This window comes from Pyrgilauda ruficollis, unplaced genomic scaffold (genome assembly GCF_017590135.1).
Source record: "Pyrgilauda ruficollis isolate IOZ18807 unplaced genomic scaffold, ASM1759013v1 scaffold14, whole genome shotgun sequence".
Lineage (NCBI taxonomy): Eukaryota > Metazoa > Chordata > Aves > Passeriformes > Passeridae > Pyrgilauda > Pyrgilauda ruficollis.
This window is the reverse complement of record NW_024512543.1, coordinates 10658661-10676049: the sequence shown is the minus strand read 5'-3', so window position 1 is coordinate 10676049 and position 17389 is coordinate 10658661. Positions and strand designations below refer to the sequence as shown.

The window sequence follows — 17389 nt, the reverse complement described above, 5'->3', positions numbered from 1 at the left end:
AATGGGATGGATACTAGTTAAAACTTAGCTTAATATTTTGATTTAAACAAGGATCAATCTGACCCTGCAAATATGAAGCTCTCTGAGATTTTCAGGGCTACAAATTATATGGTTCTGTTTCCAGATTTTTGGATGCCTTGTCCCCATGGAAGTCCCTTAAAGTTGTGTCTACTACTTGAAAAAAAAAAGTAGTAGGACAAGCAGTGTGCTTATAGGGTCATGACATTATCACTGCCAATGCCAGACTTTCAGTCCATCTAGAGACACAAAAAAACCCGACAGTTAAAAGTAACATTTAAGCCACACCAAATCTTGAAAGTGAACACAAAAAACAAGCCCTGGAGAGTCTGTCTGGTTGGTGAATTCCTTCTGTCTGGAAGTGATGAAATACATGGTAGTTAATAAGGGCTGTCTTTGAGTAATGCTGGTATGAGGATTTGAGTGCAATAGTTAACCATCAAACCAAAACCATCAGCTGCTAAAGTATGGAATGATCCCACTTCTTTTGCCTAATTTTAGATGTTGCCTGGAATATAATTAGCATATTTGAAACTTGGGATAAATCCAAACAGAAAATATGGCAGTAAACAGAAAGGTTTGGTCCAAGTTTTAGGAGGTAACATCAACAACAACTTTTTGAACATATTTAGGACCTTCCTGGATGACACTATAGAAAGACAAATAGTACAGGTATTCTGCTAAACTAAACATTTATATTTTCAGCAGTTTTCATGAACCTTAAATACAAGGTATCGAACTCTCCAGGAAACAAAAGTAAAGGAAGGTATTTGACTTCTTGCTTGGCAGTGTTTGCCTCAAAGGCTACACAGAATGAAGGTGTTGACTGTCTCTCCCTTTCTTCTTCCTCTGTTCTCTCCCTTCATTCTGTATATTTTTCTAGGTATCCATTTACTGCACTTTGGCTTCACTCTCTTTCTCATACTGGTTCTTTGTGCCTGCCACGACAGTCAGTTCTCTGATCTTCATTTCTCAGTCTTGTGGAGTATTATGAAAATCAGTGATTGATAAAACAGTTGGGTGTTTGTGATTATGGAGCCAACACTCATCAAGGGACTTGGGTGACAGCACTAGATGCCAATGAAGGGCTTATATTTCCATGATAACTTTGCTCTTCTTTCCTCCCCTCTGCTCCTCTACAGAAATGGAGACCTCTCAGAAGAGACAGTGGGCAGGCAAATAAAATTGATTCAAACCATCCAGGCAGCCAATCCCTTGTTTGAGACAACCACTTGATTAGGTGAGAGCCTGTCCTTTAAATACATTTTCCAGGCAGGTTCCTGGGCTAGAATGAGCAGGAAGATCAGAGAAGGGTGCTGTAGTAAGAGTGCTGTGCTGAGCAATTTCATGGAGGTGAAGGTGGAAGATGAAATCCAGCTTACTCCCCCAGGCTCTGAGGTCTGATGGGAATCTTGTTGTCAGTAATCACGATGAGCCTACATGTGGAGCTGGTGCCACATGGCTATCTGTTTCCTGGGGTTCCTCAGCATTTCTTCCCAGTGGTTCCTCTCTGTGCCTGTGACGTGTAAGCCCAGACTGCACTTGCCAAGCACATGGCTCTGGCCAGCTCCATCCTGGCTCAGCATTTCTAGCTCCACGCTGGAGGCACGCAGGAGCTCATGAGGCACCTCAAACATGATCATCTCGTTCCACACAGGGTTGATCTTGTGTTTTGCACGTTTGGTCTGCTTCTTCTTCAGCTTCAGTGACTGATGCCTCAGTGTCACCTTGACAGAAACATCTGTATAAGGAGGGGAGAGATACACCATGTTAATGAGCATGCCACAAATAGACTAGACTAGACTAGAATAGGCTGAGTTGGAGGGGACCCATCAGGATCATGGAGTGCAACTCCTGGCCCTGCACAGGACACCCCAAAAATCATGCCATGTGCCCAAGAGCATTGTCCAAATGCTTTTTGAACTTAGTCAGGCTGGTGCTGTGACCAACCTAAGTCTCCCTTGACTTAACTTCATGCTGTGTCCTCAGGTCCTGTCCCTGTCCACGAGAGAGAGGAGATCAGTGCCTGCCATTTCACTTCCCCTTGTGAGGATGTTGAACGCCATGAAAAGGGGCTCCCCTCCCTCTTCTCCAGGCTGAACAGAGCAAGTGACCTCAGCCACTCTTCATAAGGCTTCCACTCCAGGCCCTTCACCATCCTGATGGCCCTCCTTTGGACGCTCTCTAATATCTTATTTTTCATATATATATTGTGATATCTGAATCTGCGCCCAAAAATGCAAGAGAATTTACACTGGTGATATCAAACTGAGACAGCACAGTAGAAATATTGGTCAGGGGGCATTTGATTTTCACTTTTTAGAAATTATTCAGATCTCTTTGGCTTTCTAAGCCAGACTTTTTTTTTTTTTTTCCTGCCAGACTTCACCCTTCCCACTTTCTTTCTAGATTTACATAATAGCAGAAACAATAATATCTGTTTCCTTGCTATAACACTCACCACTTCCTAGTAGATCTTTCAGCTGCTTGGAATGGAGGTTTTTAGCCTTAATAATCACCACCAGCAGGCGATTGGCTGCTGGCAGGTAGCTAATAGAGAGCAGAACCTCCCCATGGCCCGTGGATGGCTCCTGGAAATGGAGACACAGAAAGGGTTAATTTTTTGTATAATCTTGGTCAGATTAGGAAAACAACAGTAGAAGATGGCAGAACGTAGAAGGTCATGGACCAACCAAGTTGTCTCTCTGTGCAGGAGATCTTTCCTGTTACGCTGGATGAGAATAAACCTGGCAAAGATGCCTGAGGCTCATAAGGCTCCCATAATGTGAGTTACTGAATCCTCATGGCACTGGAAAGTAACTGCTTCCTGACACCAACTTTTAGTCCAATATTTAATCAGAAGAAGATCTGGCTCTGACATGGAGTGCAAATAGTCAGAAATTCCTATTTTGAGAGACCACCTAACTGTCCTGTATTTATGTCCACTATCCCCTTTAATGCTTTTTGTAATTCAGTTTTGGTTCCAGGTGCTCCATTTCCCAGAAGGCTCTGACTGGACTCAGCTTCCAGCCTGCATTGCCCAGCAGGAGTGTAGGGCTCCTTGGGAAAGCAGAGACGGTGCTTGGGGCTGAGTCTGACCTGGAGCTGGACTACGCCTTCCCTGACACCCTATTTGGTATGAGAAAAAACCCAGCCAAGCTGAAATCCTCCACGAGCTGGGCACAATACATTAGTCTTCCTTCCCACCTGCCTTCCATCAGGCCTGTGAGCAGCTCTCCCTGCATCCCCTGTGGGAGACTCCCTTTCCCTTTCCCTTTCCCTTTCCCTTTCCCTTTCCCTTTCCCTTTCTTCCATTTGCCCTGGACAAGCAGCCCTTGGGGGGAAAGCCTAGGGACACAGTCACACCACCACTGCTCTCCTGTAAGAGAGTAATGCCATTTCCTACTCGGGAGCCAGCAGGGAAGGAGAGAAATCCCACACCGTTGTGTGCAGAGCTGACAGCCCATGGCAAGGAACAAAAGGGGAGTAGTTATTCTTTCAGTGAGTGGGAGCTTGTGACAGAAATCTGGTTTAGTGTGAGGTTAATGACCCAGAAGAGTCCCCAGAAAGCCAATGCCAATTCAACAGACTCATTCTGGGCTCCTTAGCACGTTCTACGTCCTCGAGGATAGACAGCCCTTCTCTCCAGGCTATTTCTGTGCTCTGCAGTGTTGCTACTAAGTGAGCCATAAATATTTCAAATTAAGTTTTCAACCAGTTTCTCAAAACAGGCAAGGACAGGCCGTGTAAACTCTCCACGAGCTGATTGACTCTCCAGAAAACATGGCTGTCATCACTGTCTGGTTCAAATGACTAATTTGTCCTGCACAAATCAGGTGGAAGGGCATTAGCAAGGAAGCCTGAAATTCAATCCCAAGTCAGCCCAAGTAAATCTTTTTTTTCATGCACTCAGGTAGCAATGAAGGGCTTGTATGCTTTTCACTTATATGAATTCTGTCTTAAATTGAAATGCACCATAGAAAAGCCCACACATAAAAAGAGGCAGTTTCAAATGCTTGTATGCCCACCACAAAAGAATTGTACACTCAGGGACAAACCCAAACACCACCTCAATGCAAACCCAGCGTTTAGGCATGTCATAAGCCGCTTTTGTTTATTTACTCCCACCACATCTCAGCAGGTCCCATTCTATAGCTCTTGGCTAGAATTTGGTTCCTGTAGCTTCAGGCACAGACAGATGCAGTGGATTGGGAGGGGGTGGGGCTCTGTAGACGTGCACACACACAAACACACACATTGTACTCGGATCACTCTTGTACTTATGACTTTCTAGCTCCTAGTGTGCTGATCAAGTTTTTTGCCAGCCTGTATCCACCTGAAAACAAAACCTGCAATGGTTGGTCTCTGCTGGAGTTTTGCTTGAACAGACCAAACCAGAAGTACTTTTCCTTCCCCTTCTGGGCTTTGTTTTCTTTGTTTCTTTTTTCCTATTTAGTCCATAACCTACATTTTGTGCTGAAATCCTGCAAATTCATGCAACCATGAGAGCTTCAGTCTTTCTTTCTATGCAAAATGAATAAAAAGCAACAAGGGGTCATCAATGATTTACGTGCAGGGCACCACGAAATCACAAAAGGGAAGTTGCTATGCAAGGACACACTATCATCAACCCACTATCATTACTGTCATTAGCAAAGCAGTAGGAGGGAAGGAAGACAAGATAAGGCTATCAGTCTCCAGTATCTAGGCTTTGCATTGCTCACAGGACTCAATGAATTCCTGAATGCTAATTGCATTACCTGGTTAGCTGTAAGCTCCACTCTGGGCTCCTTCCCTTCTGTGTGGGAGAATTACTGGGAAGGTAAGAACGAATTTTCTGCCCTTTCCGGCATTTCAGGGAAATGTCACACTTTTGACAAAGCTCAGTAACTTTGTTCCTGGATGAATGTTGTCAAAAATAGCTCCTCTTTTTTGATCATCTCTTCCTCACTCCCTCCCTCTCTGGTTCTCAATGAATGATTCAGGATCTGTATACATAAGCTATCTGTGCAATGGTTGGCTCTCTCAGGTCCCAGATGACGCAAATTCAGCTTTCACTGCACATCCTCAGCTCAAACTGGGGCACTGTTCAGCAGTACTGCTGGTGTTAACCTTGTGCTGTCAGCCTGGAGAAGAAATGAATGCTGTCCTGTTTCTGTGTGTGGTTGTAAAGCTGGACCAAGGCAGAATTCCCTGTATATCAGGACTCCATCAGGTGCACTGGAATAACAACTTATCATTGGTGTGAACAGACTGTTCCTTGTGTATTGCTGAAAAAGCAGATGCTTCAGTATGGGGTGAGAGGGAGAGGGTTACAGCCATTAGACAAGTACTGAGTCTCATGCCTGAAGTTTATTAAACTCATTCAGATCACCCGCTTGTTTCTGCTGCCTCTCTCCCTGACAGATGTTTTTTTTAGTGTGGACAGTCCTGTTAGTATTCAAGTGGTTATCAGATAAATCAGCACTATTGGAAATCAGAAATGCTAACTCTGTACTCTGTGTCTGTGGCCAGCTCAGAGGAGAGCCCTCATCCCTGATGGTGACAGGTAATAATTTGTTTCATTGTGCTTAGTGGTGGTGCTAGTGTTGTTTTGCATTGCTCAGCCGTACCACAGCAGACTACAAGAGGTACCACTTGTTGTGATGAATGAACAGCAGCGGTAGCAGCATCCTGCTGCCATGCTAAGTGAATTGCTGCTGCTAGAAGTACAGCCTAGCTCATGGCAGGAAAAAGGTTCCTGAGGAAATGTGCAAGAAATTAGTGCACATGAAGCATCCCCTGTACCCACTTCAAGAACTGTTGGAATTCTTCCCTGTCTGTGCAACTGTCAAAATGTGGATAAGGAAAGAAAGGAAGGTTTTGATGTTTAAGAAAACCAAGACAATGCAATGAATGATATTTTGATATCTCCCAGAACAAATAGCACTGGACTGATTTCAGTAAGTGTAAGTGTCCTTCAGTCCAGCATTCCAGTCCCAACAATGTACTTCACTACTAGATTAAGGCTCCCTGGGGTATCACCGCGTGCCTTACCACACCCAACCTTGCAGACTCCTTCCACTGGGCTCTGCAGGTACTCTGATATTTCAGCTCTTGCCACTCTGGTCCTGTATCAATAATTCTCAGAAGCTCACACACCTTTTTCTAGACATAGCATTTGAATTACAGATGTCATTTGATTACAGCCAGTGTCAGATTGTCGTGTAACTGGGGAGGAGTTGAGGGAGTTGTGACACATTAACTGGGAGCATTAGACAGAAGGGCTTCTGATATGACGAGCTACAGACCAGCACAGAGCTGTGCCGAGTGATCTCTGCAGTCACACATCACGCCTCTAAACCTGCTCCAAACAAATAAAGCCACCCACCCACATGCACCTCTCTAGGAAAAGGGTTTCTCTTGTCCAAACTCGTAATCATTAGGGTTTCTGAACTACCGACACAGACAGAGTCCATACCTTCTCTGGGCTCTTCAGCCTTTCCCACTGGGCCTTCCCAAAGGATTCCTCCATTTCAGCAAGGTTCAGTTTCAGTTCCCCCACAATGCTGTGCCTGGAGAACTTGTCACAGTTTCTCAGGGTGAGAGTCAGTGTTCCTCCTGGCATCTCCTCCTCTGTTAATGGGAATTGCAGCACCTCCTCCCAAAGGGTGTGAAGTACCTTCTTCTTCAGCTCTGTCTGGGCCTCAGCAATGCCAGACTTGCTCTCCAGTGTGCCCAGTATGTAGCAATGGCAGCCAGTGTCTTGGTCCCCACTCATTCCGCCATGCATAGCTGGAAAAGATGGATGGTAATGACCTCTCACAAAAGACAGCCCTGAAATATCTGTGGCTAAATTGCTTGTTTCATGACAGCAATAAAATAAAACAGCTGCATAGACATTGACCCCTGTTCCTGCCTGTGTGGGGGCTGATTAAGCTGTGAGCCCATGCTGTGGTGTTTTCCTCAGGCTGCACATTGTCCCTGTCCTTGTGCCACTGCAGAAGGATGCTGCCAGTGTTTGGGAGAGCAACAGCTGAGTTCAAGAAAACACATTCTGTAGAAAGACGTAGAACACCACTGAAATGAGGCATCATGAAACAGGGATTGGCATTTCTTATTTACTTTTACCTTGGCACACAAATAAAAGCTTCTTACAATGACTTTAAAAACAGGAAAGTCAGTCACAGACATCAGAGATGTGATAGAGCTTCCCTTGGCATACATCCATCCCTCCATGCCAATATCTAAGGGTCATTGCATTCTGCTGGTCCCACCTCTGGTAAATGAATCCATCAGAAGCCACCCCACAGCCCAAAAGACCTGCATCAAGAGACATTTATGCCTAATTTTATATCCCTTTTATGTTGAAAAGTCTAGAGTGAGAATAGCATTTCACACTCCTCTGCAGTTGCAGCAACAGAGCTGCACTGCCTTCTCTGGCAGCAAGAGGAACGCCCCCTCCTCCAAGGGGTCACTGAATCTCACAGCTTTGAGGGGAAAACTGTTGTCCTTGCTGCAGAGAGTCCAAGGACAGCTGCTCCTGAACTGCCAGGACCTGTGGGTCACAGGGCTCTCTTGGCTTCTCAGGGGAGCAGCACTGGCAAGCAGAGCCAGGTCCTGTGCACAGAAGTGCCAGGGTGGCAGCCAGCCGGCGTGGGTGTCCATCCTGAGGGGAATGGTGGGCTTGCTGCTGGCAGGAGACCTGCACCAGTGGCTGCCATTCAGCACCTTTTCAATTCTCGCCTCAGAGGGTGTGATTTGATTAGGTTTCCACAGAGATCTACACTGTGCATGAATTATTCAGTCAGCTTATTTTACTCTCCCAGAGGAACTGATGATGCTCCAGCCCTGAGTGGAGAAGCTGTTGCAGTTGTCAGAATGACACAGAGCCTGGCTGCCTGGCCAGGCGCTGCCAGAGGGACTTAAAATATGTCTGGTCTCTCCAGCTCAGGCTTTGACTTGACTTGAGGGAAGGGCAGTAGGGGGTGGATCAGGTTGAAGAATGAAAGATATGGAGAGGAAGGAGATAGTAACCCCATTCCTCTTGCCCCTAAAGGAAAAAATAAAAAGAAGAGGTTGCTTTGTACCAAGTCTTGGACTGGAGGAACCCATCCTGGTTCCGGACAAAGCTGTGCAAACAACTGTTCCCAAGCTAGGCCCTCTCTTCAAGCAGTGACATTGACAGCTATTCCTGTTCTGCAAGCCCAGTGCCAGTGAAACACCCAGTGGTCCTGAGGGCGCCTGTTGGCCTTAAGATAGGAGGGGAGCTGTCTCTAAGTGCAATCGCCCTGTGTGCTGCCCGCTCAGCCGGGGCCCAGTGCCCTTACCTTGGAGGAGGGCCACGCGCAGCTGGGCGCGCTGTGGGTCGTGGAGCAGGGAGTAGTGCAGCTCGGGGGCCTGCTGCCCGCTGCCTGCCCGCTCGGGCTTCAGGTGCTCCGTGACACACACGTCCTTGACCACACCTGGAACTGAAATAGCCCCTTTAGCAAGCAGCTCTTCTCCTTCCCAAGACAGCAAATCCACTTTCTCTTGACTTGACTTTTTCTAAATATCTTGCTTTTTCTGCACTTTGTAGGCAGGACTATAATTTATTTTCCTTCTTCATCCATCATCGTACATCCTTTTTGTTCTGTTTACTTGCACTTTCAGCTCTTTCTATAGCATTTGGACAAGACTTCTGCTCTCTACCACCTTGTGCTCCATGATGGTTCACACACTTGCTCTTTTACCTTATGACTAGACCACGGTGTCTGAATGACACTCATTACTTGCTATATTGTTTTATATTCTTTTAACTGGCATTATTAAACTAAATCTTATGTTCTCTGCAATGAGAATGTGAGTCTGCTCTTGAGCTGCTGTGCAACTCTGCATTAGGTAAGACCTCTCTAAACATTTTGTTTTGTTTTTCTTTTAATTTTAACAATGAAGTCTTTGTCATGCAAAAGACATCCATTTCCATAGCACCTGATCAGGTTGAAGGCAATGAACTTTGGAATCCATAAGGCAGTTTCTCCATGCATGATTTTGGAGCTGAATATGTATTTCATACTGAAATAAAGCAAGTTGCAAGACTAAAAGAAAAGCCAGAGATTTTTGTCATCCAGAGCTGTTATCTGCAAGGTCAGTTTCGATTCACACAGAAAACAATAGTGGGCCAGCACACTTCCTCTAAAAATCTCAGCCACAGTTCAGACCAGTTCATTGTGGCATCAAAAGGAGAACGCAATAATTCTTGCTTAATTTTAGCAACACTTGAGCTATATATTCAGGCAGAGCAGGAAGGAAACTTGCTTGTGCCATTAGCAGTGCAGAGAGGCTCTTACACCAACACTTATATAAAGCTTTAGCCTAAATGCGGCCATCACCTTTCATCCTTTCCACCCTGATAATCTTTTCCCTGACACCTAAGGATGTGGCTCAGACAGTCTGTTCCTCCAATGCATCTGAATCCCATGGTATTTTCTTTTCCTTACTCACAAGCCTCAGGTTGGAGGGGTGAAGGTAGCAATTGTCCTTCCAGAAGAGCAAAAATAGAATCTCAAAAAATTAAAAATAACTAAAAAGAATACTCAGTAAAAATAGCGGCAGATGGCATTGTCTTTCTGGCAAATCTTCAGGAAGGTTTTATTACAGTGGTAACCATAAGAGTAAATTACTCTGTTAAAATATGGCTGTGAAGTTAAAAATCAGTGTGGAAGAAACCCAGACATGTTGCCAGATGCATATAATTAAGACTGCATTTTCTCTCAGGCTCTAGAAATCTTATGTTTCAGGATTTGGAGTGTTACCCTTGGGGCTGGCTGGGAAACAGGAATTCTGTTTGGCAAAAACCTTTGAGGTGTCAGCCTTCAATTTCACTGCACATTTCAATAAGCCAAGAACATCTTACCAAACCATGGCAATAAAGGAGGAGAGAAAATTAGAAGCTTTGAGCCCCACTGTCGCTGACAAGGACAGTTGTTGGACAGATAGCATTTGACCTGGAGGAGATACTCTGCCTAATTTTGGCCAAATATTTCACACATACTCTGGCTACTGCTCTCAGCACAACTACACTAAAAGTGCTTTTCTACAAAATATCTGCTACCAGGGAGACAGATTCTTCAAAACAAAAAATGTTTAGGTAAAAAAAAAATGCAACAAGATACAGCTACACCTTTGTTATCAGAATGTCCTTATGAGCTCCATGACTCCTTCTACTAAACAAATGTGTTGAAAGCAAAACTCAGAGTGCTCATGATAAGAAAGCGAAAAGCATCCAATAAATTCCACATTTATTTATCTGACAATGATCACATTATGCTTAGAAGTATTACTGATCCACACCCACTAAAACGATTGCTAGTTTGAAGACCAAAATCTCCTACCGTTTTGAGGGAGAACAAACAGCTCCTCATTGACTTGTATCTTCATCCTATTCTCATCCAACGCAGTGTGTTTTCCAGGAGCTGCTTCTTCTGTTGTCTTCAGAGAGTACTGTGTGTAGTTAACAATTTCAGGTGAAGTTACTTCTGGTTTGGGGCCATAAATGTTGGGAAACTTCAGAAGTGCTCGAGGCTGGACTGGCTCTGCAGTTTTCTTAATGTTGAACTGAAAATTAAAGTTTTGTTTATTACTTTGCACAAATTACATTAACTCCTCCAATTCTCTTAATGTTAGATGACCTGAGACAGGAAAAGAGCAGGGCCTCTAGTCAGTCCTACCATCATTTTTTTCTTGGCTTGTAGAAACCACTGCCTGTAAGTCTGGAGACTTTCTTGCTAACACTGATACCTTGTACTTGGTGTGTTTCTTTTCAGATTTATTCCTCTACAGATGTTTGATTACTATAAGAAAAAGATATGTTCTTATCATTTCATTTTTCCTCTGATTTGGTACCAGTTAATATTTTCATAAGTTAATCCTTTCATTTTAGTAAAGAAATTAACCACAAAGTTAATTTTGCTTTGATTAAGATATGGCAATTTTTACTTTGATGTTTGAAGTCAAATCCAAGAGCAAGAGATCTCACAGAATCCAGAATATTTTATGTGAGTATATAGTAATCATTAAGAGTGCAAAGACATAAATCAAACATGGAGCAAGTATGACCATGATGCAATAAGACTAAGGAGAGCTGGTTGAACAAATGAGCCCTGGACTGGCAAACCAAGAAGAGTTGTTGGTCATCTCAGCCTCTAGGTTCTGCGGACCAGAGCTCCATCTGACCATCAGACACACATTTCCCCTTTATTATACCAGGACTGAAACTTGGATTTATGTCTGATTTGTTCTTAACACTTCAATTCCCTGCTGAATCATGAACATGGGATGAGCAGAAGAACCTGCAAGATGCTCAGGTAGTCTGAGCAAAGGCTACCAGAAAAGGCATTACTGTTCTCCCAAAACAAAAAAAAAAATATTTTAATGGAATAGAACAGTTCTCTTCTGCTTATGTCCCAAGAAAGCATCCCGCCTTCTTATAAATGAATCATTCCTGATTCATTTATATTTGGATTCATTGATGGGGAAGAACAAAAGCTGACTAGCAAGTGACCCCAACCCTTGCAACAGATTTTATTAATGTTTCCAAAACACGGAAGACAAAAACCACAACTAAAACAGCCATTTTGGTTGATTATTGTGCAGTGGGATTATCTTCAACCTACTGCCTGCTAACCTATTTTTGGTCAAGACTGAAGGCAAGGCAGAAAATGTTCATAACTGTAATTAAAAATTTTAATTAGTCTTATTGTTTCCTATTAATAATGAATGTCGATGGTGCCCTGAATCTCTTGTCTGTGTTGGGATTTCCTGGTCCCAGTTTGCGTGTCCAGAGGAAGCACACCTACCTCTCAAGAAATAGAGCTGAAGAAAGAGGGCTGTCTTGGATGTTAGCCTAGTCATATTCAGCTTGTGGAGATCCTGGTTTCATACAATTGGCAGTGGTAATGAACTAATTAGGTCAGTGACTCCATCTTCTCAAGGCAGACAGTGCACCAGTGTTTAGGAAGGCTACTGTGCAACATAGCATTTTGTCTTGTCTAATTTTAAGGGCCTTGAAAGAGAAGTGGGCTGAGAGAGAAAAACGTCATTGTGTGCCATCCTCACCTAGCATTCAGTCGAGTTTCGATACTATGTAAATTACACAGTGTGCGGCCGTAACTGAGATGCCTCTGATAGAGATGCGAGCCTCATCAGTCCTAAAATACCTAGGAAATGTGAAGTTACTCATCCAAACTTTAAATGTAGTTTTCCATTCTTCTAAAATTAAAGCAGAATACGTGAGGAATCACTGACAGCAGCTAGAAAAGGCAGGTTGCTTTTGTTGTGCAGAGGCATTACATCTAGCACACACAGTGGTGGTCAGCCTCTGCTGTCCTCTCTCGTGCAGCTGCTGTGTCAGGCTGCTGTCCTGCCACTCACTGGAGCCTCCTGCCTGGATTGCTCTGTGCTGCCAACACACAAAGCACTTCCAGATCCTTTGGGATGAAAAACACCACACAAATTTGAGGTATTGTTAGTACAGTCTTTTCTTCCTCTTGCTAAGTACCTTGCCAGGTATTTAGTCAGAAAATCAATCAGCACACAGCATCAAAGACTCCATTGGGTCTAAATATTCCTCTTGTCTGTCTGCTCTGCAGAATTAGAGACGAGAGACATATGCAAGCACAGTGGGACTAGCCCACCCCCTCTTCCAACTGCACCTGCCTCTGTTTATTATGTTGCTGCCAGCTCTTTTCCCAAGTGCTGTGTGCTAATCCAGTTACATAGCAGTGCCCTGTGGAAGTTTCCTTTGCAACTCAGCAGTTGTGTCTTAAATAAAGACACGAGAAGAGTTCAGAGAGCTCTGCAAAAATGCATAAAAGTAAGTAAACTAAAAGGAGCAAGGAGGCTGCAAATGATCCTTCTGTGTCCCTGCCCAGTGTCACTCAAACCACCAGACTGCTGCCATTTTTGGATGTGTTTAGGAATCTTCGTTCTGCAGGTTTTGCTGAGACTTTGCAAATTTGCAGCATTTTCTCATTGTTTTGTAGATGTATGTTTGTGTTTGAACTTCTCCTCTTCATGGATGCAGGGCATGTCCATGGGGAGCCTCTGTCTATAGCAAATACAAGCATCACTGTCATGGGAGACATGCCAAGTGAATAAAATGCAGACTTGCTGCATCTTTCTTTTGTCATCTGTGTTTATCAGAATCAGTGTCCCTGACAGGTTTCAATAATTAAATGTGTCCAACACTGACTAGGACATACTATGTACTAATATAGTCAGAAAAAAAAGTCCTGACAGAACAATTTATAAACATAGAGATAATAAAATTTCACAAGCTCACAACTCAAATTGAGATTCATTTCTTGAAGGTATAGAGACTGATTCTGATTCAGTGACAGCATAGGAGAATTCATGTTCCTGGCAAGAAAATTATTTTAATTGGAAAGAATTGCTAAACATATGGAATATGCAAACTAAGAACATTTTGCACTTTCTGTGACAGAATGTTCACTCGGCTGCTATAATGTGTCCAGATTTCTTTAAAAAAAACCCATAAACCCAGTAGCATTGGAAATAATACTTCAAATTAAAAAGTCTACAATGCTGAAAGAATGCAATCACTCAGGTAATAATGACACATTTAGGGCAGATTGAATAATTTTATCCCCTGTTGGTCAAATACTGGATTAAGTCATGGCAAAACTTATGAATGTAGACATATTTTGAGGACCATAACTGAATAGCTGCTGAGTACTGAACAATATGGAGACATAGTGCTTATTTCAGCCCTGCAAACAGGATATCACCCCCATAGACAATATCCAGGATGGATTAACACTTTCCCAAGATGTTTCCCAAAAAGCTGTATAAAAGAAAAAAAGCCCAGTTTAAGAATGGAGTTAAAAGGAGGATTTGAGATCTTTCTGGGCTTGGAGATTACAACATCAAACTGTCATAGAAAGAGCCTGATGGTAAAGTTGTCTGCGGGTTGTGTTGCTGCAGACAACAGCTAGAAAAATTGCTTTGGAAAGTGATATGGCTGTCAAAGTTACACATTTTTCATTCATGTTAACAGTAAACTTGGAAAAATCTCTGCATCATTGTACATTCTTACATACAGGTGTTAGCAAATCCCCTCTGTGGGGTAGAAAAGACAAGAAAGGAGCCTGAAAGGGACATGACTAAGCTATCAAACAGAATAGCAGATTAAATCCATCCTAGGAAAATGCAAACAGGTACTAGGAGTTATTCAACATGCTCATGGGGGGAGGCTCAGAATTAGCAGCAATCTCTTGAGAAGTCCTAAACTCCACACAGAAGTTAATCCATGGTCAGTGAATCCATCCTCCTACACCTCTCCTCCCCACTCCAGCAACCACAAGACCCATTCTCTGTATCTGCACCAGTTCCTACAATACTGTTTGTAGATTTGGTCATCTTTGCTCAGCATAAACTGCAACAAGAACATGAGGATGCCAAGAATCTTTTCTGCTAAGAGGGTAAGAGTGGAAACCAGAGAAAGACTGAATATTTAATTACAAACATTACAGAGGAGTTCAGTTAGGACTCCAGCTACACTCTTTAGGAATCCAAAAATAATAGTCAGCTCAAATACTTAAAAGGCAAACAAAGACTGTTATACAATGGAGCACAGACGTTTAGAATGGACTACTATGGCATAACACTTGGTTGAATGGTTAGGTGAAAGTGAAAAGGACACAGGCACAAACAAATATCAGGAGCAACAGCCAACAGGTAATACTTTCAGAGACTGACCAGTGCTATAGCTTATTCTAAAGACCACATTCAACTGAGGAAATCATCAAACACTTCCCCTTGAAGAAGAGATTCCCATTAATATTGGCATATTAGAAGCATTCTATAATTCCCCGAGCTCCCTCTTGCTCTGGGCTCAGGAGTAAATCAGGCTGTTTGGATTCTAACAAAAATGAAAGAGCACACAGGGATGTCTGACACTATCCATACTCCACATTGTTTTTACAGTAAGTGAAAAAGAAATTCATAGTGTGATGAGATTGTTCAGTCATCACAATCTAGATTCTCACTTGCTTTTTATTATGATTTCAATGCCTTGTTTTAACTTCACACATAATTTATCCCCTCAGTTAGAAGGGCAGAAGGAGGAGGAGGGAAGGTTTTCACAAGAAACCAGCTGTTGACAGGGAACTATCCTGCAGGAACAATGAGATATTGTGAATAGAATTAAATAGCTGCTGTACGAGATCTCAGCAGGAGCCATCTCCTCGTCACAATGCTGCGTGCCACCTGGTACAGTCAAGCCTTCTCTTCTCAGGAAATTATTTCTCTTTTGATCTATCTTAACAACTAAGCATCATTTCCAGTCCTCATCCCCGTTTCTGCCATTAGCAGCTTTCTCTCTGGCTCCAAGGCAGCTGTCTCCTGCTCCAGTAATTCTGTGGTACCCAGCTCATCTCTGTTTTTCCCTCACTCCTCCTCCCACTGGCATGTTGTTATATCCTAAACACAGTAAGCAGATAAACAGGCAGCATAAATCACATGCTGAGTAGCCTAACAGGGAAGTTGCACTCCCACCCTCCGCCTTTAAAGAAAAATCACAGAGTAAATTAGAGACTGTGTCTTACTTGCTGGACTGGCTGAAGCACACTGGGCTTAGTATTTTCCGTCTCGTCCTCTTGGTCCTTTTCTGAGAGTCCTTTCCCAGGTTGCTTGCATTTGCAGAAGCAGGTGAGGCCACAGAGGGCAAGGATGCTAGTTGCAGTCCCTAAGGTAGCCCCCAGGGCTATAACTGGAGCAGACAAAACCATTGTCCTGGGCTGCACAGGAACAGAAAGCACAGAGACCCTGTGGCTCTTTCTACTCCCTGGGAGAGCAGCTCTCCCACATCCACTCCGAATTCTAGCCTGGCTTCATTCTCCTTGGAAGTCTGAAAGCAATTCTCTTTGCAGCAAAGGGACCAATCTAGACACACAGATAAATCATCCCACCTTTGCTAGGCAACAAGACTACCTTTCTATCCTGCTGATGGAGTTGCTGCTCCAGGTCAGGGAGAGGAAATAGTAATTGTGGTGCCTGCAATCTCCATATAGCTGCAAACAGGCAGTTTTCATTGAAGCCTGTTCTCCAGCTCCACTGGGAAAAGTCTGATGTGTGATAGAGAGGAAAGACGTCAGCAGAAGGGGCTGGCCTTGCTAGCTAACTCACAGAAAGTGCATCCAAGTGTTTGATCATCTCTCTAGCAATATTTCTCGGGGTTGGCTTGCTATATGCTCAAGAGGTTGCATTTTTTGTCTTAAGGCAAAGATAGTGACTGCCAAAAGCTGCTGGCCTGACAAGCTGTGTTATGATAACATTGCACGATAACTCTGTAGTCACAGTAAAGCCTCTGTATAAGTCAGGCAAAACTTTCTCATCCTTCAGAGGCTGCAGAACAAACACAGGCAAGAATTAAGCACTGTTCCATGCCTCACCACCTGCCCCTCAAAGCACAGGGGCTGAACCTTTGGAGCTGCTTTCTGCAGGATAAATGCAGAGCAGCACCTCTCTTTAAAAAGAGAGCAGAAAATCCTACCAAATAAGATGCACTAGTGCATATGCTGCTTCCTCTGGAGAAAATGAGAAAGCAAACAACATGTGCTAGATATTAGTCATAGTGCTTACCACACTGGTGTCAGGCAGTGGGCTGCTGAGCACAGAAGAACCTGCATGAATAGACTTGAAGAGCTAGATGTCCGTCCCAGTTTTCTCTTGAGGTGATGGAGTGATTATCTTTCTCTGACTCATTTATTTTTGCCTTATTTCTCAGAATGCCCAGCTTGGGGAAGAGGATGATAAATTCTGTTTGGTGTGTTTGATAATAAATGTTTGATGTGTTTCTCATGATATGTGCTACCCTTTTCTGGGTACTTCACAAGGAGAATCTAGTGGCCAGAAGGTGATTATAATTCTGGTCACTATATCTCTCAGCCAGAGTGAAAATAGTCAGCAAAATGCAAAATATTCCAAAAATACCCAGTTCTACTGATTCTACTGGGAGTTTGTCATTCTATTTTGGAATATAGTTGATGCCCATGGATCAGGAAAACAAATTAACTATGTACAGAGAATTGCTTAGAAATTCAGGTGTTTTGATCCTTCTGTAGCTCAGGTTTTGCATAGATTTTTCTTAACTTTCTTTTTTCTTTGATGCTTCACATCTTATTCATGACAACTCACGCAGCCTTTGTTCCTTGATGACATGTTCACCTCCCTGGTACAAAACTTCCCTCGCACATCCGAGTCTCATTTTAATTGTTAGATTCCTCTGTAGCACTGTAGCATCCTAATGGCTGCAGTGCACATTCCCCTTCTCAGCCTACCTGTCTTGTCAGACATGTCTCACCCCTTGCTTCCAAGCCTCCTGACTCCCTAT

The 17389-nt window shown here is 43.5% G+C and overlaps 1 protein-coding gene across 2 annotated transcripts; it reads right to left on the bottom strand.

Moving 5' to 3' along the window:
• Positions 1-1321: 1321 nt before the first annotated feature.
• On the bottom strand, positions 1322-16091 carry SYT13 (synaptotagmin 13). 2 transcript variants are annotated; one of them, XM_041460075.1, is made up of 6 exons: positions 15603-16091; positions 10371-10593; positions 8328-8462; positions 6479-6792; positions 2480-2609; positions 1322-1759 (listed from the first exon to the last, which is right to left on the bottom strand). In XM_041460075.1, the coding sequence occupies exons 1-6, from the start codon at positions 15783-15785 to the stop codon at positions 1455-1457; spliced, it is 1290 nt and encodes a 429-aa protein (XP_041316009.1). In that variant the 5' UTR covers positions 15786-16091; the 3' UTR covers positions 1322-1454. The 2 variants fall into 2 exon arrangements, with proteins under 2 accessions (XP_041316009.1, XP_041316010.1); XM_041460076.1 differs by lacking the exons at positions 10371-10593; positions 15603-16091 and adding an exon at positions 11192-11206 and having other exon boundaries at positions 8328-8424.
• Positions 16092-17389: the final 1298 nt, after the last annotated feature.

Coding starts and splice junctions, on each gene's coding strand:
- SYT13 (XM_041460075.1), bottom strand. CDS start 15,785: ATGGTTTTGTCTGCTCCAGTTATAGCCCTGGGGGCTACCTTAGGGACT. Junction 2,610..6,478: donor GGCTGAAGAGCCCAGAGAAG/GTATGGACTCTG, acceptor CTCCATTTCCAG/GAGCCATCCACGGGCCATGG. Junction 1,760..2,479: donor GAAAGATCTACTAGGAAGTG/GTGAGTGTTATA, acceptor CTCCTTATACAG/ATGTTTCTGTCAAGGTGACA.